The 15,967-nt window shown below is 37.9% G+C and overlaps 1 protein-coding gene across 1 annotated transcript in view; it reads right to left on the minus strand.

Moving 5' to 3' along the window:
- Positions 1–1,911: 1,911 nt before the first annotated feature.
- The window catches only part of LOC125240588 (UPF0676 protein C1494.01-like), a 65,030-nt gene continuing 50,974 nt past the window's right edge, over positions 1,912–15,967 (minus strand). The window contains exons 5-7 of the mRNA XM_048148539.1: positions 9,441–9,658; positions 7,461–7,574; positions 1,912–5,363 (exon numbers count right to left, since the gene is read on the minus strand). Coding sequence (XP_048004496.1) covers positions 5,133–5,363; positions 7,461–7,574; positions 9,441–9,658 — 563 coding nt within the window. The 3' untranslated portion in view covers positions 1,912–5,132. The remainder of the gene's footprint in view (positions 5,364–7,460; positions 7,575–9,440; positions 9,659–15,967) is intronic.

Here is a 15,967-nt window from a genome sequence, read left to right on the forward strand (position 1 = left end):
TACTTGCACGATGCAGATCATTTTTATCCAGTTTTTGGGAATTTTGTAAAATGCGGAAATTGCTAAAAAAGGCTTTTGTGGTTTGAATGTGATTCGTCAGTTTTGCGTTTTCTATATTCCCATTACGAATTGAACGGAATAAACGTAAACAAACTGCTGTCACTGTCAAAGTAACACGTGCAGCTCAAGTCAGGGGTTCTCTAAGTAAGGGCCGACCGGAAAACAAATAACTTTCAACCAGTTATTAAGTACACATTTAAAATCGTGAATCGATCGAACACGATGACTGTTATATTATGTTATGATCCCACGCAAGCCAAAATAAAAATCAGTCCAAAATTGTCGAACTTTTGTCATATCAGATACAAAAACCAATAATTAAATTTATAATCAGCTTATTATGCACAGGCTAATTAAAACCTTCTTCAAATACGAGTTGAGGACCGTTTTAATTAGCCATTAAAATTCACTACCACCTAGTCTCGAAAGTTGCTGAAAAATAATGTTTAGCGGCCCGCTATTTGGTCGCCCAGGTACATTTACACAGTGATACTAGTGCAATAAATAAACTACCCCTCAGAAACGGCTTTTTAATTTCAATAAATATACCAAAACGTTTTGTGTTAAAATTTATTTTCGTTTAAACAGAGTCATTATTTAGGTAATGGAATATGTAAAGATTTTTAATAAACTTGTAAAATATCGGCAATTTTAATACCTCGAATGGTGCAATTTTTTTATAGCACCGGCCACACCTTTGTTTACAATAATTCCGGCTAATTCAAAATAGGAATACAGGCATGTCGCAAAGGTTTACAGCTACCAGAGCCCCTAGCAATACAAGCAATTGATGTAAGAAAACCAAGATCTCCATTTTACCTTTCTTTTAAAAAATATAGTTTGAAATATACGGTAGACGCCGGTTACAACGACGCTCAAGGGACCGCTGATATTACGTCGTACTAACCGAATGTCGTACAAAACGAATTTCATTTCTTTTAATTAAAAGTAATATCTACATCTCTATTACTAAAACATTTCAATCAATAGGTTTATTTACAGGGTATTATTATCATAGTATTAATACCTTATTTTATTGTGACTTGTTTAGTTAGAAAAAGTCATTTTTAGTATGCGTGCTTGCTCATCATTTGTAGGTAAAGCTAGTTTATACGCAATCGAAAAATACAAATTGGGTTCTATTTAGCTTATAAGATTGGACCCGAGGCGAACAAATTGTTAAAATTTTAAAAGCTCCTAAAAGTTACATGGCCACAATGTAATCTTGCTACTTGTTGTAGGCAAGACAGGGGGCCGTGCTCGGGTGGAAGTAGCTTTGTTTCCTCAATTTACTAGTAAAACTAAAAACGTTGTCGCTCGTCGTTGCAACCGGACTTGACGGACGGATTCTGTGTAAAATGTGTCGTGAAAGGCGGCTGGTCGTTAAAATCGGAGTCGTAATAAACGGATGTACTTTCATACTATCACATACGAAAACCAAATAAATACCTGTGCTTATGTCGTTGTAAGAGGTTAATTGAGTTAGACTCGGGACTAATTTTTAAAATAAAATCATTACAGATAATAATGTTGTCAATGAAAAGTAATGAATAATTACGTATTTTTGAACCTTTTTATGCCTAATTTTCCAAATTTTGAGAAATAAATAGTTTCGGTTATTAACCGGTTAGAGACTATAAAAACCGGTTTTTAACAGAGGCCAAAAAGTCTCGGTTAACCGGTTTTTCGGTTAACCGGTTAACCGGTTTGCACACCCTAGTTCGAATTCAGAAAATTGTCACTGAAAATAATAGGCAATTCCCCGTTTTTCAACCGGTATTTTAGTGAAAGTGAGATTCAAAAATCGGCCCCCAGGTACCAATTTAAAGGAATACAAAATAAAACAGCTTATTTTTATTCGTTTCATACAGTTGCATATTTATTTTTCTAACATTTATTATTCCAGTATTAAATCGGACATGTTTATGTATTGTGGTAAGTACTAGACGGTATACTTTGTAAATATGTAGGAAAAAAACAATACAAGTGTTATTAAGTACAATGGTACAAGCACAATTTTGTACTTCTTCGGACTATATGTATACGTATGTGACTTGAACTTGCCAGTAAAAATGTGATGATATAATACAAGTACATAATATATAGGCAGACGAACAATTGAGCTAGAGAATAATATGTACTTGTAGAGTTTTTTTATTTATGAAATATTCTATGATTCCGTCAGGTGAAAAGCAAAACTCAAATCAAACATGTTTCTTTATTAGCTGTAGTGTAGTGAACCATAGTAGAATCAAAATAAGGTAGATAAATAGATATTTTATATTAATCGATTAGTGAGTTTTGTTTGACATCTGGGGGCCGATTTTTGAGTCTCACTTTCACTAAAATACCGGTTGAAAACGGTGAATTGCCTATTATTTTCAGTGACAATTTTCTGAATTCGAACGCCGTGAGACTCAAAAATCGGCCCCCAGAACATTTAATTATCTTCTTTTCTCTCTTGTAATTTTTAATACCGTATTGAGAATAGCAGGAGGGCGATTTTTGAATCTCGCATACGGGATTTTGTCACTAAAATACCGGTTGAAAACGGTGAATTGCTTATTATTTTCAGTGACAATTATCTGAATTCGAACGCGTGAGACTCGAAAATCGGCCCGCAGGTAATATTACACAAATAAGTTTTACACTTGTTTATTTACTTATTTCGTTGCTGTTTTCATGGGATAGTGAGACATGAGAGAGAATAATATAGACTACCTGGCATCGATATTTGAAAGAAATATAAATTCCATAACCCATAAATAACTTTAAAAAAATTAAAAGTCTTCTAATAATTGTAAGGGGTATCTATTTGAAAAATCCAATTAAATTGTACATAAATATTACCCAGATAGTAAACTATAATTATGTCCTACTGTTCAGAACATTGTTAATTCAAAACATTAGTAACAAGTTCTGAATTGAATGTGTTGAAACTAATCGTGACCAATATTTAAAAAAAAACTTTGAATTGTGGTTGAAAGAAAGTTTTCGTCTGTTGTAACAAATCAGTAAATTCGATGTTCTAACGGAGATAACTCCGTAAATATGTAAAACAGGCGTGCAAAATTGAGCTATCTGCGCGACGACACGAATCACTTAATAATAGTAGTAGCAGTGGCCTGAAATATGTATGTACGATACAAGATTACATTTAAATTTAAAACTAATATCGATAAAAATGCAAAAGCAAGAAGCCAAGTTTACAAAAACAGAAGGAAAGCAAAATATTAGATTAGAATACGACGCCGTGCCGCTAATTGCTAACTAATACACACTTAATTTAAGTAGATGCCGACTCGCAAGTCAATAACCATTGACAGTAATACTAAAAGCACAAAATCCTTAAAACATGTAAATATTAAATATAATTTATATAATATAAAAAGACATCACAATTAATTAAGTGAAATGCCAAACAGTTCGGGAATGATAATTAAAACAGTTGAAATAATAACAAAAATATAAAATTGTCTTTGTCATTTTGAAACATCTGAATCTCGGGCAAGAATACGCTTTTGTCTTTTTAATGTTAAGTTTGTATGCTAACATTTTTCTTTATTAAGAAAATTTTCAACGGGAGCATTTTATGCGTAGCCTACGTTTCACTTAATGACTTACATATTACCTATAGCAATCGAACTAATAAAATTCAACTACATAAGTATATATTAAGTAACCAAATACTGGTTCAAAGACACGAATAATATTAATAATTATAAAACCCCAATTTCAATAAGAATACTTATTTCTAGACTTGATTTTTTACGAGAGGAGGGGTATTGTTAAGTACCTGTTTATAAGATAAGGTATGCATTTTGTAATCGCATAGCAAAATTAAAATCACATGTCATGTTTTTAAGGTTGGTAAGTTAAGTAACCATTACGTCCTATCTCTTTGACAACAATAAATTTGTATACGGTTCAAATATTTTAAAATCAAATTAAGCACGAATAAAATATACTTCGGTAATTTATAGAGAACAAAGTCCAATAGCAAAAATCAACTAGAACAAGATAGTACTAAATATAACGTACCTATATATAATAAGTATAAATTCTAGCAGAACACATTTCGGTAGTAATCAAAGACAGTTCTGCTGTCCACGCTAAAATCTAATTATTTAAGTATATTTTTATATAAAAAAGGATTTTCTTTTTTAAATTATTTTAGCAGTTCTAACGTGGCTCGCTTGTGTAAAAAGGTTAGTACATTTAGCGGGGCTGGGAGATGTACTTGTCGGCCAAGCCATTCACACTCGGGTACGGACGCCGCACCACATAGCTCATAGGTACACAGTCCTGATCTTCTCCGTTCTAGTGCTCGTGTACAGAACAAGCACACTCTTTACATAAACCGGCTCGCGGCTCACGAGGTGAATGTTGGCTAAATCGTCAAAGGATCTTTAGACCCTTCAGAGAGTGCATCGAAAACGCTGATCGCGCTTCTCATCTCCATCAGGTGTACACGTTCGGTTTGGCTCCTCTTCATCACTTTAGTCCATGGGTTCGTTTTAATTACACTAATTGTGCACTCCGTTAACACCAATCAGTAATTATTGCCGCAAGTTAACATGATTCTACTTACAATTATTACGTAAAGTAACATGCTGAGAAAATCACCTACGTTACTGTCCTTGATATGCCAATCACTTATACTGTATAATATGTTGGTCCATTGTGTGCTGTAATTAGAAAATTCAGTCGTTTATGATCTAATGTAAGCTGGTTTTAAAGTTCACTTTTTCACTTTGACACAATTCGTACCTTGTGTGTACACCCGTTGTTTGACGACAAATGCTCTTGTCAATGACTGCAGCGAGCGCATTACGTATTAAAAAATAGATTAATTTGAGCTAAATTTATCTACATCTCTTCATAGGATAAAAGATCATTCACCTCGAAATCAAAGTTGGAAACCCTCCATTCTCCAGTATTATATTATGAAAAGTGGGTTACAAAGAAACGTAGAAGAGAAATAGCGCCCGCTGTAAAGTAGTCGATGTTCACGGGGCGGTATGCCGTCGTTCAAGCGGCACGAGGTAGTGTTTGTGCCCCGTCCGCGCTAGTCACGCGTAGGTCTCCCTGAAGCGTTTTTGGATGTGATGGGCGGCGTTGAGCAGCCGGTGGTGGAGCGTGAGATGTGTGTGCGGGGTGAAGACGGGCGGCGCGGGCGCAGGCGCGGCGCGCAGCGGCAGGGTCGGCAGCACTGCGTCGGTGTCCGGGTGGCAGAAGAACGCGACGCAGTGCCGGCCACGGGCGCGGGCGTACGTGCCCGAGGGAACCACTACGCGGTGCATCTGTAACGTTCAAAGTAGACAAGTTTAATTACAACACACATGGGGCCACTTGCACCAACGAAAATGGAGGGTTAACCCTCCATTTTATATGGAATTTGACAGATGACAGCCCACTAACCCTGAGTTAAGTGGTTGGTGCAAGTAGGCCTTAGGTACATAGACAAAAATCGAGCGCTTATGCGCACTGCCAAGGAGTGGAATTCCTTGCCGGCGGTTATATTTCCGAGCTCATGTACCTAACCCGACAACCTTCAAATCAAGAGTAAACAGGCATTTTCTGGGCGAGCTCACTCCATCTTGGGCCACGTTTGCTTTTGGCAAGTCCGTGGTAAAGAAACAGTACACCGAAACACAGATATTGGCTGTTGGTTGGTCTGTGGGCCAAGAGTACCTAAGCTCATTTATAATAATAAAAAAAAATAACTAAATAATCTGTCTAATACTTAAAAATAGCAAAACTGTTAATAAATAGCAAAATTCACGTAAATTTTGCAAATCATAATTTATATCAGAATTCAGAACAGTGTATACATGAGATAATTAGGAATTTGTTTACCTAAATTCTAAAATCCTACATCCTAATAAACTTTTTTTCACCACACCAACTGGTAAAGGCTTACTTTGCTATTCGAAAACAGATATCAAAATAGCATTTTAACCACAAGAGTGCAAAGTAATTTCATAGAAATTTTAACTTGATGTCTTAAGCTGGCTGGTAGAATTTACCTATAAATTATGATTTTGAATAATAAATATTGAATAGATTGATGGATTTGATTTAGTTTGATATTTTATAGTCAGTATTTTGTTCGTGTTGATGGGGTAAAAAATTTTGTGTTTCACCCGGTGGCAAAGTTTGTTTAACCTCCGTGCCTTGAACCCTCGCAACGCTCAATATTCCACTTTTTTGGAATCTTTCGCTTGCTTGGGTATCAATATTGGCACGTGCGGTTAAACAACAGCTTTGCCCCCTTGTTAAACAAATACATAACTATTGTTTCTCGTGTATACTCATCGATTTCTATACACGTTGAGTTGTGCAATAACAATAATAGTAACGTTTCCATAACACGCATTCCTCCAAACATAGCAGTTTCACAATGTTGATAAAGTACGGTATAAGTAAATAAAACGTTTGTCAACAGGCGGTTCGTGTTGTCGTCAATGTTATGTAAATAATGTTCATTTTGCTAAGAAAATGATATACTTAAGAATAAAATTCTGTTTTTAGAGCCAAAACATTGACTGACAAGAAGTATCGTATAATTTGGATGACATTATAATAAATTTATGTTTGGTATTTACAATTAAAGCTATTGTTTAAAGAATCGAATGTATTATCATTAACCATGATATATCAGACTGTTGAATCTACTCGTATAATAGGTACTCCCAATTCCCAATCTTTTCCAGTCCGCCGTACACTTGCAAATTTATAATATTAGGTGCCCTATCCTAGCCAGGCTAATCCAAACATTAGATAGAAAACATAGTGAAGGAATGTATCACGATTCACGGCACCCCCTCCTTTCCTCCTGTCCACGACGCCCCGTGGCGCACATTTTGGGAACCTTGCCGGCCTAGCCGAAATTACAATTGTTTTGTCGATCAAAACTCAATTTAATAACGATTTTATCATGAGCGTTCGTGCATTTGGCTACACACACCCTTATCCATATTGTATCATAGATTAAATTTAATGTAGTTTGTGATTGTATCGAATAGCGTAGATCAGGGTAAATAGTGGAAAACACCTATAGTTTTTGCAGGAGTTTTTTTATCGGTTGACTTTGACTACCAGGCAGGCAATTATGGTCGCGCGATAAATGATAAAACATCTGGCCGTTCCTATCGCACTTACTAATAGTGCGATAGGGACGGCCTGATATTTTATCGTCTATCGCGCGACCATGCTACCCGTGCAGGAGCAAGAAGTACAGTATTTAAAATGGACTTCAATAGGAGGGAGTTTAACTTCTGGGTACGTAGCCTAAGGGCACTAACGCTCATGAAACGAAACGCTAGTAGATACGTATATCTATCTCTATCGCTCTTGCGTATTGTCGCGACAGAGCCAGACTACCTTTCGTTACTAACCAGAGCCGGCAGTATGTTGGTCGTCCAAGTGGCGAGCAGTTCCCCAGTCTGCACCAAGATGGCGCCGGGGAGATGGCCGACTGACTGCCACTTTTCGCTGCCGTTCAGTTTCACCTGAAAAAGGTTTCAGCACATTTTAGTATATATGTTATGTACAGGTCGATTCATGAGAGTTTATGATAGTGGACTATCGGCCTTAGAACAAAATTTCGACTGTCACCTGTTTCGATATAAAGTCGTAGGAGTCAAGAGCTACCATCAATCATCATATTGATTAATCTGTCATACACGTGTATACTCGTAAGTAATATCATTTATTCGTTCCATTCGTGGAAGGGGTATTAAACGCGCTTTGTAGTGGGGTTACACGGAACTCCTCAATATTCCTATTGGACAGTAGGTAATTGTTCAGTTGATAACGACTTTGTTGTAAAATGTAGGTAGAGTGTGGTTATAAGACAGAACCTGTCTGTATAGTGATATGAAACTATGTTTGAAAAGTTAATAAAACTGGATATTCCTTCTAAGGTGACACAGAAGTCAAGCAAAAAATTCAAGTGAAATAAGGATATACTGATATTTATTAAAATACTTATATTGGGCGCTCTACACAGGTGATGCGAACGACCTTAGTACTTTACCGTGACATTGATCTAATGGCCTTGGCAATGATCTTGATCTAACTATAGACGTTATTGACTACGAACCAGGTAAGTAGCTACTTATAAACGGAGAACGGGGTACTTATGCGGAGGAAGTCCGGTTTAAGGTTAAAAGAACTGAGTTTTTGGAAAGTTGCAGTTTTCCGAGACCACAATAGCGCACTCTTTTCATGTAAGAGCTTTTGATCCTGTAGGACCAGGCGAGGATTTCCCGAAAATTTTACTAGCAATCTATTGTTGAGGACTTTTACTATTTAAATCCTGAATTATTATGGCTCGTTTAAAAAAAGAAACACTAAACTAACTTCCTTCAGGTCTTAAATACACTTTGTAAAATTCTAATAAAATGTACACCGATTAAAAAAGAGCAAAACTTATTACGCTAGAAAAAACTCGGTGATTTTTTATTTTTGTTACCGCGTTGCTAAATAAGTAAGCGCAAGCGGAAACAAACTTTATTAAGCATGACCTCGCAAACTACACTAAAAATACCACGATAGTTCACAGACTTTTTGTAATTCCAATCGTTAGGTATATTTAAACCCGTTCTTTCCACTCTCTTGACAAAAAACGGTTTCACAAGTAAAAATACTTCGAGGCCGGCTTCGGAATATTGCGCAAGGAGCGTGAAAGTGCTGCTGCGCTGTAGTGCACCGCGTGGGTATCGCTGTAAGGGCCTTTGCCCTCCGGCGGATAGTACATTGCTACTGATGGTAGATTGGTTGGCTGCCCTCGCTAGCCAAATGCCCGAGTCATCAGCGTCAAGCCTACTACACAGCACAACAGACGACAAATACCGCCAAATAATAAGGCCGCCTTCGGAGTCTTGCGCAAGCAGCGTGAAAGTATAACGTAGTCAGCGTGCGCGCCGCAGCAAGGACCTTATAACACTCTCAACAGACATATGAAGATAATAGGTATCAGTAGTGACGAATCCTGCCCACACTGGAAAGGAAGAGACACTTACTAGCAGAATGTACCTATCATGTATGCGGCACCTCGATATGATACATTCGGTAGAGACAGTTTGAGAGAAGACCAACTCAAGGATGTCGAACTTAAAGATGTCCTTCTGTTCTGCAGGAAAACGAGAAGATTTGAGGAGAGAAGTGTAGGAGGGCAGCTGGGACAGTAACATGCAGCTCGGAATTGGGCTGAATGAACGCATCAGTGATCGACAGCCCGCCTGTCTCCGGCCAGGCGTCCCTACACCACATCTACAAGGGCGTTTGCTCTCGGACGGGTAGTACACAGCAGCCGCATGGTAGACGGCAGTGTATCCAGTGACAGAGTTACCACATAAGCAATATTCAATTACCTCAAGGCCGCCTTCGGAGTCTTGCGCAAGCAGCGTGAAAGTGCCGTAGTCAGCGTGCGCGCCGCAGCGGGTGTAATGCACGGCGTCGCTGTCGCAGCACGGCCCTTCGTCTTCGGGCGGCACGGGCGGGTAGTACAGCAGCCGCATGGTGGACGGATTGCGGCCCTCGCTGGCCAGCATGCCCGAGTGGCACGTCAGCAGCGTCGCCGGCGGCAGACCTGACACAAATGTTTATATTCGTTATGAATTGTCCGGTATTCGAAAAATGCGATATTTATTTACTTAATGAGGAGGTAAACTGACAATGAATGGCGACACTATTTATAATCAGCTGGAGATTCCAAGATTTCTTTCTGGCTTGGCAACACATATACTGTATTCCGTACCTATACCCTACAAAGGCTGACGTGGCCATATCTAACCTATCAGTGTGATTTCTCATTGATTTGTCCAATGGTCCATAATTACTATAATTAGTCATAATGACCATTTCGCTCTACCTTTCTTGACAGAAGCCGTAGATTGCTGGAAGGTTGCCTGCCCAAACAAAGACCCGCCCGAATTGCGCCATTCGCAGCATCAATGGGACGAGCCGCTCTGCTTGCTAGTACGTGATAATTTATATGAAACGGCCACTAGCCCTGCAGAGCGAGCTCGCCTCCTTGCTGGTGCGAAATGGGAATCCGGCGCATGGCTGCAGGCACTCCCTTCGAGCAATCTTGGTACCCTGCTCACCAGCAGTACTTTTAGGCTCGCGGTATCGCTGCGCTTGGGGGCGGCATGCGTGACCCCACACCGTTGTCACTGCGGCGCTCAAGTGACGAAGTTTGGTACCCATGGCCTCTCTTGCCCCAAAAGTGCCGGTCGCTCGGCGCGCCACGCAAGTCTGAATGACATACTGCGCCGAGCCCTCGTCTCTGCCGGAACGCCGTCCGTTCTAGAACCTATTACGGGTCTAGCGCGTGACGATGGGAAAAGACCGGACGGAATGACACTGGTTCCCTGGAAGCTGGGTCGGCCCCTCGTCTGGGATGCCACGTGCGTGGACACTCTCGCGCCGTCCCATCTTCCAGGGACCTCAGCAAGGGCTGGCGCTGCTGCTGAGGCGGCCGAGCAACTCAAGCGGCGCAAATATGTAGCTATCGACAGCGGCTGCATGTTTGAGCCGTTTGGGGTAGAGACGCTTGGGCCGTGGGGTCAGGGAGCACACTGCATTTTCACAGAGCTGGCCAAACGCCTAATAGACGCGTCGGGTGACCGGAAGGCTGGAGCATATCTTGCCCAGCGCATCGGCATTGCTGTTCAGCGCGGCAATGCCGCCAGCCTTCTGGGCACTCTACCGGCCGGCTCTGACTTAGGTTCGATTTTTTATTTATAGGGTTTTATTTTATAGGTAGATTTAGTTTAGTAACAGTTTAATTTATTAGTTTATAGTGTAGTTTTATTTGTATTAGTTTAATTACTTTATGTCTTAATTACGTGTAAGCAAGTAATTGAGTTGATTGTCAGAAAATAAAGATTTTCTAAAGATTGCATGCTCTTCGACAAAAAACATTAGAACAAAACTTTCAATAAGAAAGTAGATCGATTGGTCATACACGCTTCCTCAGAATTATATGTAGAATTCACGCCGTCGAAGAATGTTGACGAATATGTGACATATCTTGCAAGAATATATTTAGTAGGCGGATATAAGTATTATAAGAATATAAATAAATAACAAACTTCGCATTGCAAGTCATTTAATAAGCATCCTTAGTATTAGGTAAAGCAAAGCAAACGAATTTTGGTAGTTCATAAATATACATAACTATACCCCGTCTTTCTTATTTCAAGTTACTGAATGTATAGTATACATATGGATTGTACACACGTGTAAGAAGGAAAGGGGATAACTTTGCTATGATGGAAACAAGAAAGACGCGAACTAAGTGTGTGATCCGTAAATGATAGTGACATTAGCTAATACCAGCTGTACCAGCACCCGGTCAAGACATCTATAAAAATATCTAATCTGCAAATAGCTATTAGGTACGTAAATTGCTGTAGTGTCAAACATAATAACCGACCGTTCTGCGAGTTTGATTACGATTCCATGATTTATTGGATAGGCATTGAACCGGTTGTTATTGATTGACGCAACAGTCAAAGTGCGTTTGATAATAATCGATGGCTGCGATGCAATGACAATTAGGATATATAAGTATGGTTACTTTAATAAAACCATTCCAGTGAGTAAAAGTAAATTCTGAGTCTGATACATCTCCAATCTCCACATCTATCGGGCCACATATGCAATTATGAAATGAAATTTTAGAGTCATACATACAGTCAACCAATTTGAATTCTAAGCCACTGTAAATACTGTAATTAGAACCCTTTCACAGTAAAAGTCAAACTGACTTTTCTATAGCAATTAAGAGGATACGATACCGAAGCACGAATTCAAATTTGAGATTTTTAGGTCTTTATCGCCGTCGCGCTGACGGGGGCGGAACCCACAGAGAGGCCCTGTGTGCGTGCGCGTGGCGCACGCACACAACCGCGTCCACAGCCGGCACAAGTACTTACTCGCGCTCAAGCGCTCTCTATATTTGTCTAGTTTCGGACTTCTGATGCATAATGTTTTGGACTCCGTGAAGATATTAAGTGTACTGATTTGACTAAAATGCAAATTTGTAATGTTTTAAGGAATGGTAGAAACAATTCCTTATCTTATACATAATGTGATTATCTTAAAAGATGATTTCTTTTAAGAGTCACATTGTTAGCGAAATAAAGTTATTCGGTATGTAAAAAGCTAAAACCTTTTCGATTTCAAAGAGAAGCCATATTATAGGAGTAGGTACGTACAATCAACCAATTAATCTGAATCCTAGGTCATTGGCCAATCTAGACCCTTTCACAGTAAAAGTAAAACTGACTTCTGTAGCAAATAAATGACGGTGTCAATACGACAGGGTTCTAGAGTGGCCTAGGATTCTACATAATTGGTTGATAGTATCTACCTACCAAAAATGTATGTGAATCTTATTCTTTTTTTTGCACATGTTTGACAGAAGTGACAGCGTAGGAAAATTTAACTAGGTAACAATTTGGTACCTATTATATTACCAGACACCGGATTATGTTCCAAGGTAATTAGAACTTTTTAGCAGAATTCTAACAAAAAATCTGCCAAACAAAATCTTATTGCATATGAAGCATAAGGACCTTTTTCAGATGGAAAGCTACATATGCATCTTATATTTCTAATTTTCTAGGGTTGTGTATACATATTACCTACCTAGCATTAGAAATACAAGGCTTAGCACAGAACAAGACCAACCATAAAAATGCTTAACTAATTTGCCAGCTAAATTTAAACCTAGGTATCGGTACTTAAACGTATAGATACTTTTGATATTTTTATTATTTAAAACTTATTTATACTTACATATCAGCATTTCTGTTACCATAGAATTAAAACGTATATAACACTCATTTCATCTACCAACTAAGGGCATCTGTAATCTACATACAAATAAGGCCCGGTTAAAAGTCTCGAAATGTTATGTACATTTTATAATTAGATAAGTGTAAATGGGTCAAAAAATTGGGTCCATGTGCAATTGTGCATTAAGTAGGTGCACTTTTCCCAAATTGCTGCATGTATGAAATAAGGCCCATCAGTAACTTAACAAAAAATAAGGTATTTCTTACATACCGAATTAAGCGTAATTGTGTCGCTTAACTTCAAACCTGGATATATCCATTCTGCTACAAGGTTAATATATATTTTTAATATATTCAATCTTAAAGCAGAATGGATTTAAGTACCCAAGTTTGAAACTAAGCGACACAATTGATAGTATGTATCTAGGAGATATTTTCTTTACAAAATCGTATTATTCAAGAGCGCTATGATAAACGCACGTCGAAATAAAGTAAAATTGACAATATTTACCGATGAGATTGTGCTCTATGTGTAATGGTAAACATTAATAATATGAAAAGTAATTGTTTCAGTCAGAGCATCTTCACTCGTCAATTTCGTCTTACTCTTTAGTTGTGAAACATGGGTGACAAAGGACGGTCGCCAGAAGGAAAAGAATAAAAATATATGGATACCTATATATATTATAATATTTTCAGTACAGATGGTGTTTTTTTACGCACTAGTGCGAGAAGTGGTTCATTATATGGCAGGTCGAAACTTCGGAGGCTCATCTGTACTGAAAACGTCGTACGATACACGTGCGAAAAGGAAATTCGTAACTCGTATCGATTTAAAACACTCCCTTCGGTCGTGTTTTAATTTATCGCCACTCGTTTCGAACTTCCTTTTTTACGCACTTGTATCGTAATGTACTATTATCCCGTAGGACAGCAGGTTACTTCAAAGTACTTTAATTAACTACCTAATTTTAATGTTGTCTTCGATTCCCGTCGTCGTTCGTCGTTCGTCGAATCCCGGTAAGGGTATTTATTTGTGTAATGAGCACAGATATTTGTTCTTGAGTCATGGATGTTTTCTATGTATATAAGTATGTATTTATCTATTTAAGTATGGTTTTGTATTTATCTATGGGATATGGGTTAAACTGTGGCGTAGGCGAGAGGCTGGCAACCTGTCACTGCAATGTCACAGTTTCGTTTTCTTTCAACCCCTTATTTGCCAAGAGTGGCACTGAAGCTTTAGTAGTTTCATGTGTTCTGCCTACCCCTTTATGGGATACAGGCGTGATTGTATGTATGTATGTTATCTATTTAAGTATGTATTATTTATTTATTTATTAGTAAAAACATGTTTACATGACATTACAGTAAAACCAATGCGTCACGAAACTTAGATAACAAAAATGTAAAAAAAAACAGTAAGTAAGAACATGAAAAAAAAAAAACAATAAAGTTTAAAACTAAACAATTTATTTGGGCGATTACGTAACAGCGTGGCTCCGTTGCATCGTTTGCCCCGGTGTAGGCTTCGGCAAGTTGCCCCGGAATCGCCGAAAAACCACACCTTTCGGCCAGAAGTCTGCGCTTGCGATGGTGTCCTGCGCTATATCGTCGCCTAGCACCCATAGTACAAGCTTTGCTTAGTTTGGGGCTAAGTTGATCTGTGTAAGGTGTCCCCAATATTTATATACATAATTATTTAATTACTTACCATAATCATAATGTAATAAAGTGTGCATTTTTTCGTGGTTACCAACATGCATACCAACCATATAAATGCTTAACTAATTTTCCAGCTATATTTAAACCTAGGCTATTTAAACGTATACTTGTACTTTATATACTTTTATTATTTAGATCTTATTTATACTTTTCGGCAAAGCATTTTTGTTACCGCAGAATTAAAACGTTGGTAATACTCATTTCATCTACCTACTAAGGGCATATGTAATATCAATGCAAACAAGGCCCGGCTATTAAGTTTGGAAATGTTATGTACATTTTATAACTTGATAAGTGTAAATGGTTCAAAAATTTCGTGCAGTAAGTAAAAAAGTAAAAAGTAAGTATTATTAAACAGAAAAAACTATGGGTCTTATTTGATGCAGGTATGAAATAAGGCCCATTCCGCCCATGTGTCCACATGTTCACAACCTTCGATACCCAAGAAGTAGCGCTGCGGAAATAGAGATGGATCGGATATAATCTTCAAAGATGAGCTATCAACAGCGCCAGTATTTGAGTGGTGGCCTCAGAGTGGAAGGCGACCCCGCAAACGCCCAGTACTTATGATACACAATACACATAAACACAATACATTATAATATTTATTGCCCCGTAGGACAGCAGGCTACCCCACACTACTTTAATTAAGTACCTAATTTTGTCCCTTTAAACTTAATATGAAATAAGGTCTGCCTATCTTGACCACATTGACCTTGACGCACTGCTTGTTAAGACTTGAACCTCTCTAATTTAGAGTGCCATATCCTAAATGCATAGTCCTGAATAAATGTGTTTTAGACGACAGACCGTAGTATAAATACTTATCACAAAAATTGATGATTGAATTCATGAACACAATGTTTACACAAAGTTATAAAACTTAAGAAGCGAGCGATGGGCCTTATTTAGAGAAGTAACTATTTAGGGCATTTTTTGATTCTATATCTGCGAAGAAAATATACAAAACGGCATGATTGATAAAACTTAGAAGAAATATAAGCACTGGGCCTTATTAAGGGCAGGTACTGGTACCAACCTGAACAAACTATGTATTACTAAATAAGGCCCATCGTTTTTTTAAATATTTTAAAACATGACTTAAATTATTAATATTATGTCTGTTTTTATTGTGTGTAAATAAGTACATATAATATGACTAATATAACTACTTACCTAATTGGTGTTCGGCAGAATAGTAATAAATAAACAATGATGACCGAATACCAAATAGTTGCCTAATATTCGTGGAATCTATCGTAAAATACAGCATAACTTTATAATTGTTACTAGTAAACCAATGACGAGAAAAGTTATGCATGTATAAAATAAACCTATTACCTGTATGCAATTGTTACGTACCTATA

Source organism: Leguminivora glycinivorella, chromosome Z, assembly GCF_023078275.1.
Source record: "Leguminivora glycinivorella isolate SPB_JAAS2020 chromosome Z, LegGlyc_1.1, whole genome shotgun sequence".
NCBI classification, from domain to species: Eukaryota; Metazoa; Arthropoda; class Insecta; order Lepidoptera; family Tortricidae; genus Leguminivora; species Leguminivora glycinivorella.